Source organism: Triturus cristatus, chromosome 9 (assembly GCF_964204655.1).
Source record: "Triturus cristatus chromosome 9, aTriCri1.1, whole genome shotgun sequence".
NCBI lineage: Eukaryota > Metazoa > Chordata > Amphibia > Caudata > Salamandridae > Triturus > Triturus cristatus.
In genome coordinates, this window is record NC_140592.1 from 236349801 (window position 1) to 236375682 (window position 25882).

General features: G+C 40.3%; 1 protein-coding gene across 1 annotated transcript in view; it reads left to right on the forward strand.

The window, feature by feature from the left end:
• The window catches only part of NUP210 (nucleoporin 210), a 451814-nt gene that overhangs the window by 317266 nt on the left and 108666 nt on the right, over positions 1–25882 (forward strand). Inside the window, exons 28-30 of the mRNA XM_085624815.1 lie at positions 5826–5984; positions 10616–10707; positions 22788–22962. Coding sequence (XP_085480941.1) covers positions 5826–5984; positions 10616–10707; positions 22788–22962 — 426 coding nt within the window. The remainder of the gene's footprint in view (positions 1–5825; positions 5985–10615; positions 10708–22787; positions 22963–25882) is intronic.

Sequence of the window (25882 nt, forward strand, 5' to 3'; positions counted from 1 at the left end):
GAGGGGGTGCCATCGGGTTAGACACTGGCATGTCTGGCCCAACATAAATGGCTCACCATAGATCTGGACTGGTTGTGCCACTGCATTCTTCCCAGACGCTCATGTTCCCAGCGCCCACTGGCGGTACCAGCCCTATTCTAATGCCAGACGACACAGAGCTGTGTCAACTGGTGCCAACAAGACCCACATGTCCTAGGTCGTTCTCTGAGCCTTATTCGGAGAGGCTAGGCTTGGTAGAAGAATGGGAGGAGTCACTGGACCCTTTATAATACCAGCACTACAATCAGGAGATGGACTAGAATTGATGGAATTGAGCGAGGCCAGCAGACTGGATACTTCCCCAGCGGACTGGATACTTCCCCCAGATACTGGCATGCTTTCAGAGAATGGTTCCAGGGTACCCCGGCAAACCTGCTCCCTCTCCCTCAAAGGGACTAACATACTCCGCTTCACAACCATATATTGATCCTACATGAGAGCACTGTTGCGCTGGCTTCCTGGCAGTACAGCAAGACCTGCTGTGGCACGACAGGTAGAGTGTCTCAAGGAAAGCGAGGCACTGTGTGATGACTGTTCTGGCCGTCTACACTCATGTTGAGTGTGGGGTCTCTAAAACAATGGATGGCTGTAAATGTGTCACACTATGGATGTTGTTTGTTCTAGTCTACTACAACACAATGTCCATATTTGTTACAGGAGAAAGAGAAGAAGAGGGCAGCAGTGCTACAGGTATTTGTATAGGTCACACCTTACGATGGCTAATTGTCTAAGAAGGCTACATCCCAACACCCCAACCTTGTTGTTTAGCAGTGAACAGCGCCAACGTTTTGTAAAGTTGGAGCAGTCCCCATAACCTGGTGCACTACATGTAGGCTCCGCATACTGCTCGAAACTGAACAAGACTCCTGAGGGTTCCCATGTAATAGGGCAGCAATGATAATAGGGCTATACAGGTGATTGCTTACCACTTCTCTCTGCCCTGTTGCCCCTCTACCCTAGGTGACAAATCTATCAAGGAAGGATGACTTGGCTGAACCTCTGGGCCACTTGTTTGCTTAGGGAACTGCACACAATTGGATCTCAAGGGGGTTAGTCCTAATGCTGATGTCTGAGGATAGGAAATTCAAAGGGATTGACCACTGGTGTGTCCTAGAGTAATTTACCGATGGCCAAAAGACTTCTGGCTGAATTTTACAAGCTAAACAAACCCATGTTGCCAAAATGCCTCAAGGCTTTTAAGGAGGCTGAAATCACTGCCTTCCTTCACTCTGAATTCAATAAAGCTCTGATTTGCCTTATCACAGTGCCCAATAAAGATCATACACTGTGTCCTAACTATTGCCTAGTGATTCCCGTACATACTAGTATTAAGATCCTGGCTATATTTCTGGCAACCTTCTGTGAAAATGAATCGCCACTCTGTTCTCTCTATTCACAAACCGAATTTGTACCTGGTTACTGTTCCAGGAGCCATCTCCATACATTCTCCAATTCATTGTGACAGTTCAAAGACAATCCAGTTGAATTCAAAGTGATTTAGTTAGATGCCAAAAAGGTGTTTGACCCCATTGACTGAGGATAACCTTTTAGGATCATTGATAGAGCTGGTTTGGGTGACAATTTCATCTCAAAGGCCGAATGGCAATACTCGAAACCTAGAGCGCAGATTGAATGTGAAGGGTTTCTGTCTGAAAGACCTGAGATATGAAAAGGCACTCGCACAGCTGCCCACTTTGTAATTCTAGGATTAGAACCACTCTTCGTGACCATTAGACTGAATAACTCCATGGAAGATTTAGACTCTGATTTAGGTTTCCATGTGTTTACATTATGCCAATAATAGCTTGCTTACTCTTTCCAGTCCCAGGACCTCTCTGCCCCCACTGATGGCATTGGTTGAGATTTTGTCATCTTTGTTTCAGGATACAAAATCACTTGGGATAAGAGTGACGTTTGCCACGGTCTAGTGGGGGCCACCTGTGCAGCGGTGGTCATGTACAAATTCAGTTGGCACCTTAGATACCTTGGTATACTAGTGAATAGAGGACTAGCACAAATGATGTCTTATAACTTGAACCATTGGTAGCCACAGTCGATGAATGTCTTTGATGGGTCGATTTATACCTCTCCCTGTGGGGGTGGGGCACAGGTCATAAAATGATAGTACCTCCATGTTTTAATTATGTTGCCTCCTATGAACGATGCTCCGCCAAGTTGGATAGCTCAATTAAGAAATGTATATGGTAAGGAAGGAAACCCAATTTTGGAAAAAGGGGACCCCTGCTAGAAACAATGAATCTTGCTAGCTGTAGGGAAAATACTAGATTGAATAAGGAAGGAAACCCAGACTTGAAATAGAAAAATGATATGCTGATGCTGGAAACCGAGTCCTCCAGCTATCAAACCTGGAAATGCATTGCTTGGCACAACTACTCTCCCAACTCGTATTTTAAACTGAAATAACATGCACCACCACTCTCGGCAGCGATTGTGAGGTCTCACTTGGGGAACAGATCTGTTCTGAACTTTTATACTATAGAGAATCAGTGACAAGACCCATTATTGCGGTAACCTGAGTGTTATGGAACTCAGAAAAAAATACACTTGAAGTTTATAGATTCAATTTAGTATAATGCAGGTTAGCCTATAGGTAAAAAGCATTTCTCTGACTGGAATAGTTATTGAAGGGTATTGAGACAGTGGATTGTGGGAGGTGAAAACTTTTTCTACTTTACACTTATAGTGTAATCTTACTAAAACACAACATTTGTGCTACAGGAAACTCGCACGTTGCATTTGAATCATCTCTAGTGTCCCTTCACCCATACACTGGGCTACAACAGGACTTTATGACCCCATATTAACAAACTTCTCCCTCAAAATGTGTTGCACATGACTTATACACACTGTGGAGCTTGCACTCATCTTTGGGCTATATGGAGGCCAAATGTTCCAAGTTAACATCCTTTTGTGATAGAGACACGAGTGCTTCAAATTCACATATTATAAAGTGGTACATAATTGGTAATGGTCTCCTGTGTAGTCAAAATAAAATACGCTTATTGCAGAACTGTTGTATATGGTGGACTCCTAAGTGCTGTTTACTTTACATACTTTTTTCATGTCCATAATGGTTGGGGTTCTGTAATTTGTTGAGAGCTTCGTCAACATTGAAGTCTTCTAAGGTGTTACTTACCATTGGAACAGAGGGTTGGTGATTTTGTTAACCGTTATTAAAAAAATGTATATTTCGACATTGATGCTCTGATAAAATTCCCACATTGGATCAGTGATGATTAGAATGTTCCATGTGGTCTTATTTGGAACGAGTTATATATAGGGCATTTATTGCAAACGTCTATGAATGAATATGGGAATCTTTTGAAGGAAGGGGATGTAAAGGCCTAATCTCTGTAGACACCCTAACTAATTTGATATACATTGTTGATTTTGTTATATGAGGTAATGGAGCATGATGTAGCCGTCATGTAAAATTGATATTTCTTTATGACTTATGACAAGGCAATATGTTCGCGATCACTGATTTTGTTACTCCTATTTCTTAGTTGACTATTACACTATTATGATAATGTGTACACCCCTCCAACCCCCAAACTCCAATTTCACCTCCTTTTTCAAGTCCCTCCTCTTGGCTAAGTAGGACATGATTTCTCATTTCTTAAGCCTACTAATAGTTTGACCATGAAAAATGCAAAGATGTATCTCAAAGCACCATTGAATCTTGGCCTTTGACACTGTAAACGTAGCTTTTATTGTAGCTGTATGTGCTCTTGACTGTTGATAAAACTTTTTTTAAAACATAGTGCTGCCTTTCAAGTGGGTTGCAGTAATTAACCATTGTCATCAACTGAACGCTTGTTGAATCATCTTTCTGTTATAACTAGAATGGCTGTATCCCCTTCATCTATGAGACAGAAGAGATTGTGACATATGCCACTACTGAATTTGCATTGGTTTATTTCACATTAGGTAACTCCAATACACAAGTCTGAGCCAGTCCATTTGTGGCCTCCCAGCATTGGCGGAGCATTGGACAGTGGTGGCTTGAGTACTTTCACTCTGAATGTGCAAATTGTGGTCACTGAGGCAGGGCTCTTTAGTCAAGGACTTTACTCCACTTGCCCAGAAACCATCACCTCCTAAGCCCACCATAACCATCACTGATGAATAGTGCTCCATAGTGACACACAAGCAGTGAGAGGCCCCTAGTGGGTGTGATGGAGCAGGTCTCTACTTTGGTGTGCTCACATCCCAGAAAATTGGCAACCTAATTAATAGCTCAAATATAGCACAATCTGACATCTCCTAGTATTCTGCATGATTCTAGAGAACATGTAGTATACTATCAACAGCAGTATCCAGAGTTCTTGCAGCCTGGGGGACCTTGTTTCAGATTATTTTTCCTGTAAAAATAGAGATAGATTTTATGTAGGACTTGAGGCAACTGGCCAATTAGTAGGGGTGTGATGTGAGGCATAAAATAAGGTTGTTCACTTTTGCATCAATAATTAAAGCCAATGTAATTAATCACCTCACAAAGAAAGTGGTAATTCATTGTCCAAGTTTTGTTCTTCTCGTCTTTCATAACTAGTTCTGACATGCAGGCCCCTTCCTAGGGTCATCATACATGTCAATTTTATTGGTGCTTGAAAAAAATTAAGAAAGTCTGCCCAAAAGCATTTAGTCATTCTCCCCTAGTTTGGGTGCGAGTGTTTTTCTTTTGATGTTAGTTCAGACGCTTTTAGAACTTGCAGATTTCAAATTACATTTATGACAAGGTGCGAGTCTTTTTGGTGGCAGGTATGTCACATTACAGTAGCAAGCTTGAAGCGTAATGGCTAAATGGATGCTTAAGGGCAAAATCGTTATTCACGCTTATTGACATTTTCTTCTAAAAGTCGTATTGTATTACTAGATTAATAAAGAGATTTTTTTATGTGGCATGCACCGGAGTCTTTTGTCAGTAGTAGAAATAGTCCTACACAGTTTTGCTGTTATGATATCCCTTTTTATACCTGATCTACACACATTCTATATCCCTCTCATCCTGCTGGACTCAACCCACAGAAGTTTACTAGACTCCCATTGCTCACTGCAGTACATTTCTGAATGCTAATTTGTGTGTATCTGTCCGACGCCAGCATCCCCAAGTGATTCAGGTTTATACTGCTAGGAGAATGTTAGTTTTAGGGGTTTTATTGAAGATCAGTCCCTCAATCCTCCAGAATTTTGCTGCAGGCCACTGACCTGGGCTCCCAACACGTGTTCTGTAAATAATGTGTTGGATGCTATCATCATAGATGGTTCTGAGTTTGCCTTGCAATCCAGAGAAACAGATTTACTGATCAGTGAAATGTTTCCAATGAATGGGAATCTTCCCACAGGTCGGAGGAAGACGGGACTGTAAACCAAGGAGCAAGTACAAGTTAGTCACCGTTCCATCTGTATGTGAATTCACTTCTGACTAGGTAGATAGAAAAGGGACTAAAGCAGGACATCTGAGAGGCACAAAAGAAGTATGGCCTGAGTGTGGTTCAGGTGAACTACAGATGCACTTGTCCTTTCAACTTGGTGTCACCACCATGACAGGGACACGCTGTCCTTTCAAGTTGATGATGAGGGACGTTGGATGTAAAAGTAAAGGGTTCTGCTTGGTTCAACTACTGAGGGTACCAGGGAACTCGCAACAATTTAGAATGTACATCTTGAGAGATGTTTGCGCAAGTTTGTTGAATGCAACCTATACTGTGAATGTTTTGATTATAATTCCTGTGTCTCTATGCTTCTTGTCTCCTTGTTTGTAGGCCTCTCTCCAGCTTCCAGCGATCTATAACTTTGCCATGAACATTTATAGTAGAGCGAAAGGAAAAACTGGTTTGAAGGTTGTTGTAAGAGCCCTGGATCCTACAGCTAGACAACTTTACAATTTTGCTAGAGAGCTGTCAGATGAAATTCAGATTCAGGTAATTAAATGGTTTACTTTTTTTAGACATATTTTTATTGGAAACAAAACTAAGCCCTTTGAGACTAAAATGTGGAACATGTTTTTGTAATGGAATACATTGCGTTGTTACCAGCTTGGAATATAAAAGATTAAAATGCGTGGCTGGCGCTTCTGAGAGCTCCCCTTTATAGTTGTTAAGGTTCTTGAACATATGTTTATTTAGAAACTTTGCCAAAGCATATTGAGAGTGAATTACTGTGCATGAGTTTGTGATAGAATGCATCTCACTTTAACAGATTTCAATTGAAATGTTTAAAGTGTCAAGCTGAATATTCTGAGACTGCCTGAGAATATTGTGGAGGCGAGCATGTGGCTCATCCTAGGTTTGTAGTGACTGGAGGAGAAATCCTTGCTCCACTGGATCTCCAGCTATGTATTAAAATGCAGAGGACTCTAAGACTAGTTATCTCAGGAATGTAACGTAGCAAAAAAGCCCAGTCAATCCTGAGCTCCTCTCCACGTGTGGTCTGCTTGACTGCTATAGCCTTTGGAAATATTGCAACCAATGTGCCACTTTGAGTTTGTGGTGGTAGATGCCATCTAAAGAAATGCATTTTTATTTTCAAGAGTATAAAGCGGTCTCTCTGAGTTACAGAAGAATAACACATCAAAGTGAAACTTAGTCGATTCAAGTGAACTGGTAGGGTAAATAGCACCACCAGTTTAGCTCTGCATCTGGGTAGTGAAGCGTTTATGATGTTGAAACTGCTCGTTCTGTTTGTAACATTATTCTCCGCAAAGTATTAAAGTAATTCTATCAGAAGTGTGAGAATGGTTGGTGGTATGATTTTTATTTTTTCGAAACTGACATTTGAAGTGCGTTCGGGATTATAAAGCAAAGGTGGAACTCGTGCAACCCACAGCACTTTGGATCCCACTGGGTCTTTAGTTTTCAGAAATGTTCAGTCGGTAGGTTTTCCTGGGTATTGTCCGACGCTGTGCCCAAATACGGCAACCATACCCCGTGGAATCTTTCCTCTGAAAAACATCCCCTGGTGTTGTAAGGTGTGGCTCTCTGCTCAAACCCTTTAAAAAAAATCACTCAAATCTTAGACTACCCATCTAATGAGATCCATGGAAATACAGCTCTCTTTCCAGCTCTGGCAGGGATGTGTCCCTGTGTTAAGAAAACTGACAGGATTGACCAGGTTTTGGGGAATTAATTGGAAAAAATCTGACACACCTCCTGTTCAATTCACTGCCCCAGCTGAGGGCGACAGATGTGTGGTATCTGTGCATGTTGATTTCAAATGCTTTCCAGATTTCTTTACTACACAGTGCCTATTATATCACCAGTGGGCACCTCAAACCAATTGAAAACCAATGCGGTCTGCTACCCTCCTAAGTGTAAATGAACAATCAATGCACATAGGTGTCGGTCTCTTCAAAAAGGTTTTGAATACACGTCCTCCGGGCCAGGCTCGGTGCTGCACTTGTTCAAAATGTTGAGAGCTAGGACAACGCAAACGTTATAAATATTGCCAGTTCGAGTTCCCTGTTAAAATAGGGAAATCAGGCCGCTTTTGTGCATTCTGCACGATAATCCACGTCTCTGGTATTTACCAAACCCTTTTCTAAATGGTAGATTTTGGCAGGTTTGATGTGGCTAAATATATCGTGGGGTACAAAATTCAGCTGTTGTATTTTTACAAATAATTATCATTCTGACATCAGTGCAAACGGGTTTTTGTGGGTGTGGGAATTTAAGAATTATCTCGTACTATAAATTCGAACTCAAAGTATAATTCAAAATAGCCTCCCTCTCACAAAGTTGCAAAAAACTTCCACGATTCCACTCCTCCAACCTCTCTGAAAATAGACAAAAGAAAACTGAGAAGCAAACACACATTAGGACACAAAACATGCTTAAAATTAAAGAACTCTGTCCTGGCCTCTAACCAGGAACTTTAATTCTCCCCTCAGTTTATAGTGGCAGTCACCAGTGCTTGTCTTCAGTAAGCAGCTCAAGATTGCAGCAGAAAAATAGCTAACTGCTACCCATCCATCTAATGCCACATCTTATCAGACAGCCCTCTTTTCCACCTTGAAGTCACACTCATTATGGCTTGTTGTGTGTTTTTGAGCCCTCTTTCCCACATTGATGTCACTTGTGTTGTTAAATAAAAATAAAATGTTTACGACATTAACGTCAGGAGTATTTAGAAAATGCTCAGTTTGTAACAGGTTTCCTGCTCCGATCTCATTTGTTTTAATGAAATACGATTGTTCGTTCCATTTGGTTGTCTTTTGGGATGGATTTAGGAAACCATTGGATCCACCGGTTTCTCAAGTGATGCAGTGCCTCTGGTCCCTGACCTTGACATATAAAAGAAAAATAACTTTTATTGAATGCAATGGTAAACTTAATTCTCAATTTATCGTCATATGCGGTGCTCTGCAGAAGGCTCACTAACCCAACGAGATGTGTAATTGACTTGGGCTCCATTTTTGGCAAATGTTTTTAAAGCAATAATAGTGGGTCGCATCCCTACCACGTGGAAAGAGGCCGTGGTGGTGCCGATATATAAGAAAGGCAACCGGATTGATCCTGTATGCTATCGGCCCATATCCCTAATTGATGCAACATGTAAAGTGCTGGGGAGGGTAATTCTCGCCCGTCTGGAACCTGGGCTAATGACTCTGGTCTTATATCTCATTCACAAAATGGTTTCCAGAAGGGAATGGGAACGAATTAACAATGTCTCAACCTGTCCCTAGTTATGAACATGAAGTACATGAAGGCCAAGGGTGGGTCAATCCACCTGGCCTTCATGGACTTATCTAGTGCCTTTGACACAGTCAATAGAGGGAAGTTGTGGACATTAATGGAAAGAATGGGTTTTGAGGAAGCACTTATTACTTTGTTGCATAGATTGCACTCGACAACCTCTGTCTCTATACGCTATGGACCAGGGGGCGAAAAAACTAGGCCTATTGCGTCTACTGAGTGTGTCAGACAGGGAAGCATATTGGCCCCCTTTTTATTCCTTTTATTATAAATGGGGTGGAGGAATTTTTATTGGATCAGCAGCTGGACTATCCGAGCATTGAAGGAAAGCGGGTTCCCCTTTTATCATATGCGGATGATACAGTACTGATGACTAACTGCTAATAGCCTACAAAAAGCTTTAATGGCTTTTACTGACTTTATGATGCCACTGGATCTTAAAGTACATTTTAGTAAGTCTTTTATTATGGTGTGTGGCCCAAAACGAACAAAAACGAGGAAATTTGTGGTAAAGGAAAATACTATAGACAAAGTACCTAATTTTACATATCTGGGGAACGTCTTCAACAATAAACTGAATTGGGATCATCTGATCATAGTGAGGGCCCAACACACTAGGCAGAATCATATAGGGCTTGTTCCGCTTTGCATGCAGTTGGGTCATAAGCCGGTCGCGGAAATGCTTACCTTGTATAAATCAAAATGTCGGTCAGTTACAACTTATGGGGCAGGAGTATGGGGCTATCAAAAATGCAGCCAGTTATAAATTCCGGAAAACAAATTTTTAAAAAGACTATTGATGGTCCCTATTAGTTCTCCTACGAAATTTTGTCACTCCGAATTGGGATTGGATTATGTTGAAGACCGAATTAAAATTGCCCCATTAATTTTATGGGGGAAAGTGTGGTCTTCAGAGGAATTGTCATTTACTAGAGAGATCATTAAGGACTGTATGAGCCTGGGAAATGTATTGTCCATTCCTTGGCTCTGTTATGTTAAAGTTGCATTCAATAAGATTGGTCTGGGAAATCATTATGACAATCCCGAAAGCATACCAGCTAATATGAAACCAATCATAAAAAACGCTTATTATAAAGAATTAGGAATGCTTGACTCGGTCGACGAGCTTTTAGTTTATAGGCAACCAAGAGACCAGGAATTTTATCTAGCTTTTAGCACCCATACACAATCACGCTTCCTTCTGACTAGGTTTCGTTTCTGCACAGTGTACTTTCTTCTGGATTTTCTTAACCCAGTGAGCTGGTGTGAGAGACTGACTCCTTGTCCATGTAATAATTTAGCCCAACAAAGCACAATGCACGTTATGCTCTTTTGCACATTATATAAGGATATAAGGGCCTGTTTTATTAGGCCAATTTTGAAGGAAACTTGTCCTAGTTCTCATCAAGAGGGTTTTAATTATTTATTATCTTTATCTTCGGGCGCCATCTGTAGTGCTGTGCTTAATTTTATTAGAACTGCATTATCAATTAGGAAACCATATGAATTGTGTTAGGAAATCCAGGTAATGTGATTGAAGGGTTCAAGTCCATGCAGTTATTTTCAGATAGTGATAGAATACGCTGAAAGCTTAAGATCATGTTTTAAATATTTTTATATTGTGAAATCTAAATATTTATCCACCCCAAATATTGTATTGGAAAATTTTAAAGATGTTTTATGTATGATGCTTACTTTCATGATTCAATGAATCAAATAAAGTTTATTTGATGATGATGGTGTAATTGACTTTCACAGATGTGGCTCCTGTCATTCAGCATACTGCAATGTATTACCCGATGCTTAACGTTTGTGCCGAATGCATGAACAGCAAGTAAATGTCATATGTGCATATTTTTCAGGTCTTTGAAAAACTGTCGCTCCTTAATCCAGAGGTGGAGGGAGAACAGATATTAATGGCACCCAACTCGTTCATAAAACTTCAAACAAACAGGTATTGCGCTTTTACTTTGAATGGCATGCAGAATGACCTCAAATGCTTTGTGATGCAGTGTTGGCACGCTGCAGAACGCGTCACATCTACCCCTCTGGCATTGTGTTCCACTCTGTCTCTTAACTATTGTTTTGTTAGGATCGCTGCCTCAAAGTGAAACAAAGAGAATGTTTCTAAGCTGATTTATGCAGCTTTCTCAGATGCATTCATGCGTATATTTTTGCTGCCCAGCTTGTTAAAATGTTGAAATATGTAATGGTTTTTTATTAATCGAATTATTCTAAAATGTTACAGTTCCAATCTTCCGCTTGCTGGCCCTTTAATCATAGTCCTGACATATTCAAACACGATCCGAGTGTCTTCAGAAACATTTTTGCTCGAAGGCAGTGTGGGCACGCAAGATCTCCCTGTACAAGATAAGCTTATCCTGGCTATTATGGTCTGCTATTCAGGAGGTATTACAAAGGCAGGACGACTCTCAGCACTCTGCTCAGTTCGAATGGGGCCAAAATTATAACAAAGAGCCGGCAGTCGAGATGAAGTTTATCTTTTGGTGGGTATAGACCGTATTTGCTGAAGTGGTGTAGGGCTTGAAAGGTGGATCACCAGAGAGGTTCGGTGCAGTATGGAAATCGTACCAAGAGATGCTTAATTGTAAGCACGCTACTCACTCGTGAGGGTCTCAAGGCGCTGGGGGCGGGGGGGGAGGGGTGCGGGATCAGCAGATATGTTTAGCCAAAGAGCCAGGTCTTGAGGGTCTTCCTGAAGGTGTTAATAGGGCCACAAGAGAGAGTATTGATATGGATACAAGGGGAACCGGTGATTTGGCAGAATTTAATGAGTACAAATTTTGTTTAGGCAAAACTACTGCCATTTACAGAATGATTATATTAATGTTATCGGTTTCCAAGTATCTGCAGATTACAATACCATGGCAATCACTTTTGCAATCCAGGTCGCATATGGTATTGGTTGTTTTTCAGTTGATTTTATATAAATGTTGAAGATGACAAAAGACTGTATGGAACCCTGAAGGACTCCACATGTAATAGAGCTCTTTTGTCATCTGGAGATGCTCATGTGAACAAACTGATAATGGCTGAAAATGTAGGTGAACCAGTGAAGGACAATGCTGGTGAATCCCATTCGCCACTCGAGGGTGCGTATGAGGATGGGATGGTCGACTGTGAAGAAGGCAGCTGAGAGACCCAGCAATATCAGGAGGTAGGGGCCATCTTCACCTGTGGTCAAGAGGGCATTGTCTATGATGCGCAAAGTGGCAGTCTCCGTACTGCAGAGTGATTTGAAGCAAGATTGGTGGTTGTGCAGGAGATGGGTAGCACTAATTTTATTTTGGAGTTGAACACAGACTGCTTTTTCAGTGATCTTGCAGAGATGAATGGTAGGTGAGGTATGGTCTGGTATTTGGCGAGGTGAGGGTCTTGTGTAGGTTTCTTTAGCAGTGGGAGGATCTCTCTAGTCTTAAGAGCTTCTGGGAAGATGCCTTGAGTAAAAGAGGCATTGACAATAGTAAGTAGAGGTAAGAGAGCATCCCCAGATAGAACTTTGATGAATGATGATGGTAAGGCATATTCATAAGTGGTTTTGAGGGACTTGCGTATGTGAGCGAGATCTGGGCGATATAGGGGTTTGAAGGCCTAACCACTGCAGTATTCAACAGGAATCGGTGAGTGTTCGAGATGTAGCAGCCCCCCAGCACATTAAATAAACCACAATAAGTCTCCTGGGACATTGAATTCATACCCACAAGAGAGCTTACCATATTTCTTAAAGCACTCCAAGCTGGAGCTGTATTCTTTTCAGCTGGAGTGTAGCTCCCCATTTTAGTTGGTTCTCTGCCTGCATTTTGTGGCCTGAAAACTCTTTTAAAAAACAGACTCTGAGGTGAATGTGGTTTCTTTTGTTTTTGTGTTGGATTTTTTGAAAATCTTTTATGACTAACTTTTATTAAACATTGCAATGTGAGAATGTATAAAATATACATTTGATTATAGTTATTGGTCACTTTTTGACAAAGACAGTCTATATGTATATATGTATGTATATGTGTTGATGTGCTGACCACTTGATAAAGCCAGTATGCCCACCAGCGTTTTGTACGTGACAAAGCCAGTAGGTCTGCCTTACTTAACATAAGATCCTTACATTGTTACATGACATAGTCAGTCCTGCATGAACATGGGAGGGCTGGGCGCCCACGGGGGTTGGGCGCAGGCTCTGTGCCCAACCCCATGCTATGCACAGCCAAACGCCATGAGTGACATGGGGCTGGGCGCCTACAGGGAGATGGGTGCAGGGTCTGGGTGCAGGTGAGACCTTTCATCCAACCCCACGCTGCACATGGCAGTCGACATTTTAATATACGTTTAAAAAAAACGTTGAAATTCACTGAAAAAATCCAAGGTAAATGAAACGTTAGAGTTAGGTGAAAATATCAATTAAAACACATGATTTTAAACGAGTACTCACTAAACTCCACCTGTTATAATTCGCTCAAGTAACTATAACTCGTGCCCTAAAGCAAATATAAATCGCAGTCTTACCATGCACTGGTAATTACCTCACATATTATCTCATAATTTCAGTTATTTTGTTAAATGGTATGCTTTAACTGACATTTTCACCTAACTAGAATTAATGTAGGTTTAATCTTTATTTTTTCAGTGAGTTTGTATGGGGGGGGGCATGCATAACCCATGCTGTGGGGCCACCGGCTCAGTTCTCATAGCATGGGTTAACCTTGTCAGAACCAGACAAGCACTGTCTTTGTAAGGACCGGTGCTTTGTGACGACTGGTCCCTGAAGTGTGTTTAGGTACATTCAAGCAAGTGCATCAAAAACTTAAGGCGCAGTTAGATTTGCCTCGTCCCGTTTTATAGCCTACCTTACTACCAAAGTGCGTGTCGAGATAGAATATTAATGACGCACTGCATTGCTGCCAATGGCCGGTCCTCCTATTAATAAGTATGTTATGAGGGGGTGGGGGGTTGCGTGTGTGTGTGTGTGTGTGTGTGTGTGTATCTATTTTAAAAAAGTAAATAGAAATTATTTTTATGAATGTTAAACTTTTACATTTTATTAAAACATAAATAATTTTAAACACAACTGTTAATACAATGTACTACATACTAAATAAAAACAAGCATTTGCAATGTAATCGGTCTCGCCTTTTGGACCTTGTATGTATTTAGCTATGCAGCTCATTAGCCTTCGTGCTGAAACATCTACTGTTCTTTAACATGGAGGGAACGTAAGCACCAAGCTACGAGACACACCGGGTATGGGAATATTGCCTTTCAGCTGGAAATGGTATAGTCCAAAGATCTGTTTTTAATAAAAAAGCAGGGCCTTCGGTGGTCATATCACTGAAAATACAAGATTTGAAAAAAATATTATTGTCTACAGGTGCTCGTGGAAGACCATTTCTATGGACTGGAATCTAGAGAATGCTGAACTGATTCTGGTATTTTACTGACCTCTGCTGGTCGTTTTCTATGAAGGCAGTTAAATAGAGGCAGTTGAACAGAAAAAAAGTTCCTAAGCGGAAGCAGACAAGTCCTTGGGCTGCTCTCCAGAGACCACAAAGTAAATAAACATATAAGTATATACTAAACTATATATACTAAAGTCTATACAAGAGGTCTGGAATGCTTTGCCTAAAAAGACACAAAAACTCTGTTGGAAATTACCTAGAACAAACTTGAACTCTGTTGTGGCTTACTTGTCACAAACCGATAACATTTTAAAATAACATGTGGGCTAAAGACACTTTCTGCAGAGCTCTTAGTGAAATGTATGTGTTAATATACTAGTATTATGTTGACGGTCAGTGAACTTCTGGACAGATGTATGTACTTCTATCACACCTTTGACTCCTTATAAAATAGCCCAGTGTATTAGATACAACTTGTACCAGGCAGTGGCAAAGCACAGATTTATTTATGTAGTTAAGTTAATGGGTTACTGCTTTTGTTGTAGAAATCCTGGTGTGAACTGTAGATCGAAAGGTACATTTAAAAAAATATATATCTTAGTGAATTATGAACAGGCATCAAGGAACTGCATGAACATTTTAAAGCATTTAGTTTAGATAGAACCTCTTTATTTTTTCTAAATCTTTCCTTATTTTATATTTGCTAAAAATAGGTCCTTTGGTAGCACTAAACACTTTTTACTAAATGTCACATAAATGGTTCTTAGGGTAATTACACATATAAAGAGACACATCTGTAATTCTTACGGTTTGTGCATAGGCCTTGTGTTCAGAGCTTAGAAAACAAAAAAAGCATTTGCAGTGCAGCAGGTCTCACATTTACACAAGCTTGAGCTATTGGCATTGTGAATGACAAGGCCTTTTATTTAGGTTTTCGTTTTTGAAACATAAATAAAACACATCGTCATTTACAATGCCAATAGCTTAAACATTCGCAAATGCAAGACCTATTGCATTGCAAATGCAATAGGTCTCGCTTTCCTGAAATTTTTCAGCTTTTTGCATTGCAAAAGATAGTATTTGTTATTTATTTTTGTTAAAAAATATCCCAACAGTAGCATAAGTAATATAATTAAATGCACGAAGCAAGAAAATGGTGCTGTGCTACAGGCGGTTACTAGGTGTCCCTGTGGAGTTTTAAAGGGCCCTTGATTAGCCACATAAGGTAATGTGCCCTTAGTTTTGCTACTGCTGGGATACATTTTAACAAAAAATAAAAATCTAATTACAATTGTATTTATATAGCGTTTACTACCCCAGCTGAGGCGTTGAACCACTTTTTCAGCGAGTAGCTTGCTACTCCGGAACCCTAAGAGGATTAGTGGAGAATTAGTATAGGTAGATATACAAATAATTTGAGTGGTAGACATGCAAGTTTGTTATTTGGATTGAAAAGGGTAGTGAAGGGATAGGAGAGGGACAGATTTTTATTTTTATAGTGCTTGCTTTGTTTGATGAGGCGTCTAAGCGCTTTCTGGCGGGTAGCCTGCTGCTCTGGAACCCAAAAAGGATTAGTGGGGAATTGGAATAGGGAAATATGAAATTAATTTGAGTGGGGGTGATGTTAGTCTGTTAGTTGGATTGAAAAGGATAGTGGAGGGATAGAAGAGAGAAGGTCTAGACATTTTTTTTCTTTTTATTTAGAGCTTCTAGTAGTAGGAGTAGTTTTGGAATGATTAAAGGGGAGGTGGGGGAAAAAGTCAGAGGGAAGGGTTTAGAAAGGGTTGTTTGGAGATGTGAACAACAAAAGAGGTATGAGGTGATGCAAGGAGGGGTAGAGTAGGGAAAACTCCAGAAAGGGCAATCCTGGGGACCATAGTAGCAGAATGAGACCTGACATGAGCCAGAGAGTGGGGGAAAGGACACACCGAGAGAGGCATAGCGTAAGACATAGTGAAATACACGGGAGATGCTGAATTAAAAGTAAAGTAATAAATATAAAGACACATGACCGTGTTGCTGTACTTTAAGTTAATTTATATATTGTAATTCAATCTAGAAGCAATTGTAGATAAATAGTTATGATAAAAAATCTGCCTCCATGGTGGGTAGAAGATGTTTAGCTATTCTTGGCCCCAAAAGGTCTTCCTATTCACCTTAAGTTTCAAAACAAAGCAGCCTAGTGGTCGCCAGCACTTAGAAGAAGCTCAGTTTGTATAGCGCTATAAAATAGGAGTCGCACTCTGAATATATGCCTTGATTTCTTTCAAAGAGTTTTGTCTAGGAACATTGAGTCACGTTTGGCCTCTACTAGGAGGAGATACTTTGGACACCTTGAGAGATAGTGACACAGACAATGGAAATTCACACAATGAGGTTTTAAACATGAGGGGGTAATTCAAGAATAATGAGGAGCAGTTTTGAAGGGGGGTATAGTATTGTTCATTGGCAAAATATGTTGGGGAGTGACCTAAAACAAAGTGATGTGATGTTGCCATACATGACCAGTAGGACAACTTTTATACATTGAATATGGATTTTTTTCTTCATATTACTGAATTTTAGGAATAGTCCTGCTTTTTTGCGGGATAGTAAATATCTTTTGATTTGTCCTCTGAAAATCTAGTGATCTGAGGAGTCGCAAACGTACTCAAAATACACTAGTCAGATATTGGTTCAGGCAGGGTCCTTTATTTAGATAAGTGTTTAAATGAAGGTCTGCTATTGATGCCCGTAGAGGCCCCTGATGAAAAATCTGTATCCAAAGAACAGATTCACATTTTGGCACCTGGAAGTAAAGAATGCAGAAAATAGCAATTGGTAATCGATGGAAATGTCAAAAGATGTATTTCTCCATTCACAAAGCAACATGCAGCTTGTGGAATATTGATGCATTACCCTGCTTGTGATAAAGGTAAAGAATATTACAAGGCCACACCAATGACAGTAACGAGATTCCATGTTTACTATCCCTTTAAAGCAAGGAGGAAATGAAACTCATCCAGAGACCAACACAACTCAAACACACCAGGTTGCGTGGTTGCAGTAAGAATAATCAATAAATCACATAATATTTCCCGAAAGGTAGTAAAATACATTTTACACTTGTGCCACATATAAGATTGTTTTCAGAAACCAAAATTAATTCTGCTTCTGGTTCATTCCTGTGAAATCTAACATGTACAATCCATTTTTTTTTATTTACAATGTTCCAGGTTACAACAAACCTACTACCTAGCATTTTATAGATCACATTGAACTATCTGAATGATGTTTTGCAATGATACTAAAAAAATCACACAACTGGTTATCCCCAGATGAGAAGAGTAGACTTGGTTTAAGATAAAGAAAATAAAAACGCAAAATTGAATGTTAAAATGCATATAAGAATTATCTCAACGCAAACAAATAGCTATAAGCTCTTTTGGTATACTGTATGCTGCCGGAAACCAAGCCTGAACTGTTGTATACCCGTGAGATGTTTATCTTCAGAAATATATCAACATGCGGTAGATGTTATCACTCTGTAGGAGGTGCAACATGTATGCGTCACGGCATGCACACACATGAAACGTGCACAGAGCATGCTACAGCAGCATCCCGTTTAAGCAAATCAAGTCAGGTATTTACATTTCAACTTTACTTTTTTAACCTCATTTTTCAGTGAAAAGGAAACAAATATGGGCTGCCAATGGTTTTAGCTGCTCCAATCATTTGACCTCTAGGGTTACGAGGGACATGAGCAAGAGTGTCTCCCAACAAACAGACAAACCCACTCAACGTGCCAACTGGAGTCAGCTGATAAGTTTCTGAACAAATGCACTTTCACAAAAGCACACAAGCGCTTTGGCAACCTGTTGGACCATCACAAATAAAACAGCTGCAATCAGTTATGAACAAAATAATTTTAATATATTCTCTTTTCCTCAATTATAAAACTTGGAAGTATTTTTACTTTGAAATACAGAATTACTTTTCTCTGAATAGTTTCACACATAAAATCGTATGTAATCCAGCCCCCTGCAGTACAACGGGATACATGGTCACATAAATTAAAACATGACAGTATTGTGTATAACCAAAATAAAACAGCCGTTTGCCGTGAATCATCGAGCTTAATAACAAAACAAAAAATTAACCACAGGACGTTGCTTACAATGAAAAAAAAGACTAACCTCAAGGTATGAATCACTTAACATGCGTGATATTGGAAAAGCAGAACACAGCCTAGACCTCCCTGACCGTGACACGTGGTATTCCAATGGGCCCGAAAATACCAAGGGTTAGTTGAAAACAAACAAATGGCACAAGTTGCGGTTGGCAAAATTGCTTGATATTCCAATGTATAATACTGTTCATAAATGTAAAAATAGTTTTACGCTTATTTCACTGGATAATGCTATGGTCACAGCTGGGATGCAGCCTCTTGTTATTAGGACCCAGCAGAAGGGGAGCAGCCGACTGGCAGCCACTGGCTGACAGTCAATGTGAAGGGGGCACTGCTACCTGTGTGGGGTTCCCTAAACTATTACTGAAAGAGCAGGCGTGAGAGGGGGGCCTGCTTTCCTCCCTCCCCGCAGTGCCTTGTTGTAAAAGAACGTCTGTTTTCATTATTGCTCGTCAGTCATGTTTATTATTGCTACGGAGAGTAGCTCCATTAATTAATGTGCAACTGATGGTTTCATAAATAACGACCCATGGCTAGTGGGAGGGGAGTGCGAGTGCTTGCACAGTGCAGTGACAGTACAGCACAAGTGTAGATTTTATATACCAGGGCTTCGGGTTGTATGTTGGTGTGATGGAGCATGGTTACCATTCAAATAAATACAAATGTAGCTTCCCGAGCGCTGAACAGCCATTGTAGGTAAATTAATTGTAGATTTCGACAGAGGAGCCCTGGCTCTCTAAAACAGAGGCCGGGGAGGAGGAGCTGATATTAGAGGTGGGTCTGCTGATACCACATGGAGCGCAGCTGGACGCAGGAGGGCGGGAAAACATCTGATAAAATGTGGGGCTTTATTTTTGTGTTTAAAAATGTATACCCGAACATGTTTACCCACCGCAAGCTTCTATTAAATAAATAAAGTAACAGTAATGATTGTTCTCTTGCTTTCAAATTCATTTTTTAATTAAAAGGCATACAACGTAGACTGGAGACAAAGGAAAACAAACAGCAGATCACTTTAAGCATCAGCATAAATTATGCCCTGATGAAATCAAAGAAAACACTGCACTTTGACCCACGCATGCCCTAAAACATTGGAGAATGGGGAAACAAGTTATGTGGGTGGGGGGAGCGAAGGGAAGTGAAGACACAAGAGCTGCGCCACCACACCGCCTCACCTCTAAGTGCACACAGTCTGGTAGCCTCCAGTAGTCCCTGGCCTTGCGTCCATGTCCGAGCAGGGGAGCGACACCGGGGAACGGCAGTTGGGTCCAAAAAAAGGTTTACTGAGAAGGGCTCTGCTTTTCAACATTTGTTGTGACACAAGTTTATTAAATATATTCAGAAAAAAGTCATTTATTCAGATGCAACTAATTAAGCCAGTACAGGTCGCCAGCGAGTCTCCAAGGTTTTGACTCCATTCAAAGCCAATCCAGCATAAGGTTGCCGGAAGGAGAGCCTGCCAAAATGTTATGCCACTGAAGTCACTCTATTCTTTCCGTCTCCTGTTGTGTCTGTCCTCTGCTCTGCTCGAGAACTCTGTTATTTTCAAGTGGAAGGAAAGTCCGAAACGAATCAGACCGCTGACAGAATCTTTAAATGGAAAACAATTCTGACCTTTTAGCAGAATTTTGGCTTTTTCTTCTTGTCAAGATCGTATTCAGTGAATAGCCTAGACAGTCACAGTAAGAAAACTCGGCAGATCCAAAGCAATTGTGTATAGAACGTGCAGTATTACAAAGAGGATGTGAACTTCGGTCATGGTGTGCTTGGCATCCAACACTGGTTTTACATTTAACTACCGGGAGGAAGATCTGGCTGCAAGACTTTGGTGCGGCTCACAGTACACCCCCGAACAGAGGAGCTTAAAGGGGAGGGGGCAAGCGGCTTAAAAACAGCAATAAAATCCCTGATAATAATGAATCCATGCTGCAAGCAGCACCAGCTGGCTCTTGCACAACCTCCCGCTTGCGCGGTCTAGCTCGACCTAAAAAGTGACGAGAGAGGGAGACAGAAAAAAAGAAAACTGGGTTGGGTAGGGCAGCAAATGGCTGCGGGAGGAGGAATGCAAAGCATTTCCTTCCTGCTATCTGTGAAATGGTGTGCTGGAAAAATGCTCTCTCACTTGGTCTACTTGGGCCCCATCTGGTGACCATCACACCCCTCTGCTCCCTGATGTCAGGACTACCTGTGGGCTGTGGCTCCAAAAGTACGCATGCGCCGGGGATTGAGATACGAGCATATCCTCATGCCTGTCTTTAACAAGCATTGGCAATGCAATAGGACTCACATTTACGCAAGACCTATTGCATTGCAAATGGGAATGCCTGCGGGCGACATATCATGAACGGGGGGGGGCGAGAAGGCATCGGACTGCAGGAGGGGGGACACGGGATGAAAGTAGTCTGCAGTAAAGGGGCAAGTAGCCATGGAAGGACACAAATGACAACATGGCCATCATAAGGAGGGACTAACAAGCCTACAACTAATCAAAAGGCAGCATTTAAGACATAAGCCAATAAAACAGATGGGCGGAGCTTCCACGAAGCTTCCCAGCTATACTGAATACTGCACACCTCGCTAAGAGTGCAGCGCATGCGCTGCAACGCTAGGCTCGACCTAATAAACATGTGTGGATGGGAGGTTTTTAATTTAAAATACATTTATAAAATGAAGATCTATTTCATTGTTTTAATACCTATTTTATTTCAGTTAATGTGCTGTTACATTTTATTGTATTCGTTCTAGGTTAATATTTGTTAAGGTAATTTACATTATTATTATACATTAGTTTATATATATTTAAAGGATAATACACTTTAATAACTTTCCTCATATTTTAACATAGAAGGCTCCTGGTGGTGAAGATCTCCACCTAGGTGTGCAAATTACTAGTGGTAACGTGACTCTCTAAATTCTGTTGTAGTTGGCTTCACATCTGTTTTTGAGGGTGTGGAGACATGAAGATCTGCACCTAGGTGTAAAGCTATGCTCTGAAATGGGTAATAGCAAAGTGGTGTAGAGTTACACCTAGACCTAGAAGTAAATATCATAGTCAGTAAATACAGACATGTATATTTACCTTTGTGAGTAGGAGACATTGTCTAAACTAGATGGGTGCAATTTAATTTTCCCTAATATTAGTATTTGTCTTGGATTGGTCTGTTCCCTCATTTATGTACAATCACATATTCAGTTATGGTTTTTAAATTTGTCAGTATGTGCACACAAAACAGCTGTTGCATAATAATTGTTCCACAAATTGGTGAGAACTAAAGTTCTGCATTAAACTTCTCTTTATCAAAAATAACATTTATTGCAGAGTTACGATTTATATAAAAAATGACATTTCTGAATTTATTGAGGATTTTCTGTATTCATACAACACTAAACGATTGTTACACCGTTCAGTGGTGCAGAGGCTGTCCTCCGGCCAGACTCGGCACCCAGAGCATACTCTGAACTGATGAAGCAGCAGCACATCTGATTGAGTGGTTCATGGGCAGGAACAGGGCCTGCACCCAGATCACACTAATCCTGGCCGAAGTGAGTGGTGCATTTGGTGCAAGTGAGACTGGGTATTGAGCCTGTCTGAAGGAAAGCCTTTTCACCTATCCCGTGTAGCACATGGCCAAACACCAAGCATCATTTAGTTTGGATATGTGTGAAGTTGGAGGTATAGGAGTTTATTGGCAGGGCCAGGCTAAAAGCCATGCACCACAGGAGGGTTGGCACATGGTAGGCTGTTGACACACAGCTGCACAGCTCCACTGTGCAGACAGTTTACAGTCAGGATTGAGAGTTAGGGTGCAGAGCCTGGCTAAAGCCACGCATAATAGGAGCTAGTTGTACAAACAATGGATGTTGCACAGAGTAAAGACAAAATCACAGAAAATACTTTAAGGGCGAGATGTGGTTTCTTTAGCCCACAACAAATTCAAATATGTTTTTTTAAAACCTAGAAAGTGCCATAAACCCAGTAAAAGTGAAATTATGTCTCGGAAATAAAACAGAAAAGCCCATGAAACTGACCAGTTATGTTAGCGACACAAAACATCATTGTGCTCCCACCATAAAAACCATAACTCCTTCCTCCAAACATATGGTCTTCTCATGATCTTGCACATAATATAACTTTATTGATCACATTACATTTCACCTTACTGATATTACGGATAACATCACTATGGGTAGTTTCTTAATAATGATGTATTGTTATGTACTGTTATTTATTTCTAGAACTGTTGTGATGGTTCTAGCATCTGAAAAATGATTCTGCATTTCAAATTGAATAACATGAGATTCTTTTTTGAAGGAGGAATTTCCTGAAAGAGCTCATTCTTTTCAACAAAAAATACTATTTCTTACACAGTGGTATCAATTTACGCCTTCTATATTAATAGAAAGCAAAATGGGATTCTATGCAAATTAATTTGACATTTTTTTCTTTTCTCCTATAAGGGATGGAGAGGCTTTGCTAAATTATCAAATATTGGATGCTCCAGACAAAGCCTCTATTGTACAAGTTGACAAGAAAGGTGTACTTTGCTCTGGGTCTCTAACTGGAATTTCAACAATGGAAGTAAATTCTCGGGAACCTTTTGGGATCAATCAGACCGTGATAGTGGGTGTTAAGGTAAACTTTTTAAAATAATTTTTTCTTAAAGTTGCTATACCATTTTGAACTTGTATACCATTAACTTTGATAATAAAATGAAGTAGCTCTTAATGAGTACATTAATCAGTTTAAAATATTTATTAGACTTTTAGCCTGAGTTCCATTAAGAATAATTCAGTCTGTTAATACTCAGTTGCGGTATTCCTTTATGAACTATAGATTGTAGTATTCCTTTATGAACTATAGATTGTAAAGAAAAGAAATACATCTCTATAGTCAAGTCGTTTTAAAGTTGAGTTTTTATCAAACAGAGGAAGTCTCTTCCAGGGACATAAAACTGACAACAGCCATTTCTATAATTTATTTTATCACTACACTCTGTAGGCATGTTTTAAGATCATGTGTCATTTGATGATATACTGTGGTTTTTCATAAGTTGTTTTGCTGGGTGCTCTAATGCTTCCTTTATGTAAAATGCTGCAAATCCTGCTTTTTATCTCGGTTTGAATATGTGGGTCTATGGACACTTGCATATTATAGAGCACTGATGTTAATATGGGTCCAGAAGGGAAGCCCAATGGCAGATTATCAGAAAAAACACCAACTAGCAGTAAGAACTTGCATTATTGGTTGTAAAGAGTGAGAACACACTTCAAATAATGATCACAAGCCTTATCTGGGTGAACCACAAAAGTCGCTAAATAAAATGTGCTTAACCGTATGGAACCTAAGTATTCATGCAGTACTCAAATGGTAATAAATAAAAATACAACACAAGCAGATCCATAACTATGAGCTTTTAAAGTTTAAGGTTCAAGAATGGCGCCAACCGTGGGTGTCTGATTGTGCCAAACCTGATCAAAGTCACAAGTTCAGGCTCACCGTAATGGAGCTATGGCCTACTGGGAGAGGTACCGTCTGTCCTTGGTGCAGGGACTGCACTGTGCTGCCATGAGAGGCTCTGCCTCGGATCCATTGGATCCATCGATCAGAAGCTGCGCAGTGTGACGATGCGAGGCTCTGAGTCACACTGTGTCGAATCCGGTGAAGCTGCTGACCATGTGCAGCACGGTGCTATGATGCGAGGTCCTGCGTTAGATTCGGTGAAACCTTCAGTTAAGCCAGGAGAAATACCCATACACCAGTCAAGGATCCAGGACCTTGAGCAGCACTCGTGGGTCAAGACTCACTCCAGGTCCAAATGGGCAGGTCAGCTGGAAAGCAGAAAAGGCCCCTGGAAGCTTGTTATGTCCCTGTAGCTCAAACAGGAGCGCAGCCAACTGACCCTTGGGGTCAATTCTGTGGTCTTGGGTTCAAGGCAAGCAGGTCTACTCTTCCTTCTTTAGACTGTAGGGCAGTCCTTCTTCTAAATATTCTCAGGTCTAGGAGTGTAATGATTCCATTGACTTGAAGTACAATCGGGGTCCTCTCAGGACCTTCACTTCCCTACACCCTGGCCCTTTGTTCACTGTCTGGCCCAATAGCCATTTCTCAGTGGGGGAGCCATCAACAGTCCACACACAGCTGGCCAATCACTGAAAATCCCCAGAAGCTTTAAGCAGGGAAATGAAAACCTTCTAAAAGTAATATTATTTCAACAAGGGAGACCCAAGGATCACGGGGGACCTGTGATAAGAACTATAATGAAAAACACACTGGTCCCTAGTAACAGTACTTGAGATGCATAGACCCGATTTACAAATACAATTTTAGAAATTCCTTTAATTCGGTATTAGTAATATGTACTCAAACACACACACACACACACCTTTTCCAGACAGTGGCCATTTTATAAAATATTCATTTATTTAAAAATTGTATGTAATGCTATGTGTCTCTTTTAGTTCCTTCCAAGTACTAGGGAAGTTACAGTACAGGGAGTTAGATTCCAAATGGAAATAGGACGTTCTTATGTTGTGAGATAAAACTTAAAAGTTTCTTCCCTTCATCTATTCCTGCTAATAAAGGACCCCTAGAGAGAAATCTAATCACTATGGCCAATGCCTTTAAACAGTGGTCCATGAACCATGAATAAGTACCATTAAAAGCAAAAGTATTTTATAACGAATAACACATCAGGTACATTCGCAGAATATGTAATACCAAGTCATAATAAAAGGGCAGCTTTACTTTGAACTTTTATGCTGTTGTATAATATTTAAGTCTAAAAAAAGAACAAAGACCAAACAGATTGACTCAATCATCCAATTTCCCAACAACTTCCAGATAATTAAATACTTTTGACAGACCTCTTGGCCATTAGATTGTTAGTAAACTATGTATGGTGTTACAGGATGGTCTTGCCATTGGTTTCATGCCATTGCAGAGGCGGTTATGGTAGCAGTGTGGGTTATCGAGGCCTTTTGATCTATTTGCCACTTCAGATTGTTCCTGCACACAAAAGCATGCATTTCTCTGTTATTTGAAGCATAAAGGAGCTGCAGTGTAAGGCAACCTCACAGAAAAGAACCTATAAAAGACCTTAAACTTTAATGTGTTTATAGACACTTTTTATCTAGAACAACTTTAATCAGTGTTTATGGTTTCATGGAGCATGTTCCACAGTTAAATCTTGAGCAACAAAGTTTGACCTTCTGATTTAACCTTGAATTTCTTATGAGGTACTTACACTTGTGTCTTAGAATATTTCCAGGACAGGAAGTTAGTTAGTACTGAAGACAGGAAAAATTTTGTAATTCATTCTACCAAAGGAAACTGTGCATAAATAGGGAATTTGAAATGAATGAAGGGATTAAGATTCCAATGCTAACTAAAGAGAAACCTGGGATATTTGATGGTAAAAATGATTAAATATGCAATTACTGATACAACATGAAACACAGTATTCAAACTTGCCATTTAGGCTAAAGACATGACATGAGGAAGACAAAAATGTGTTATTGATTAATGTTTATATACAGCCAAACATCCAATTTAA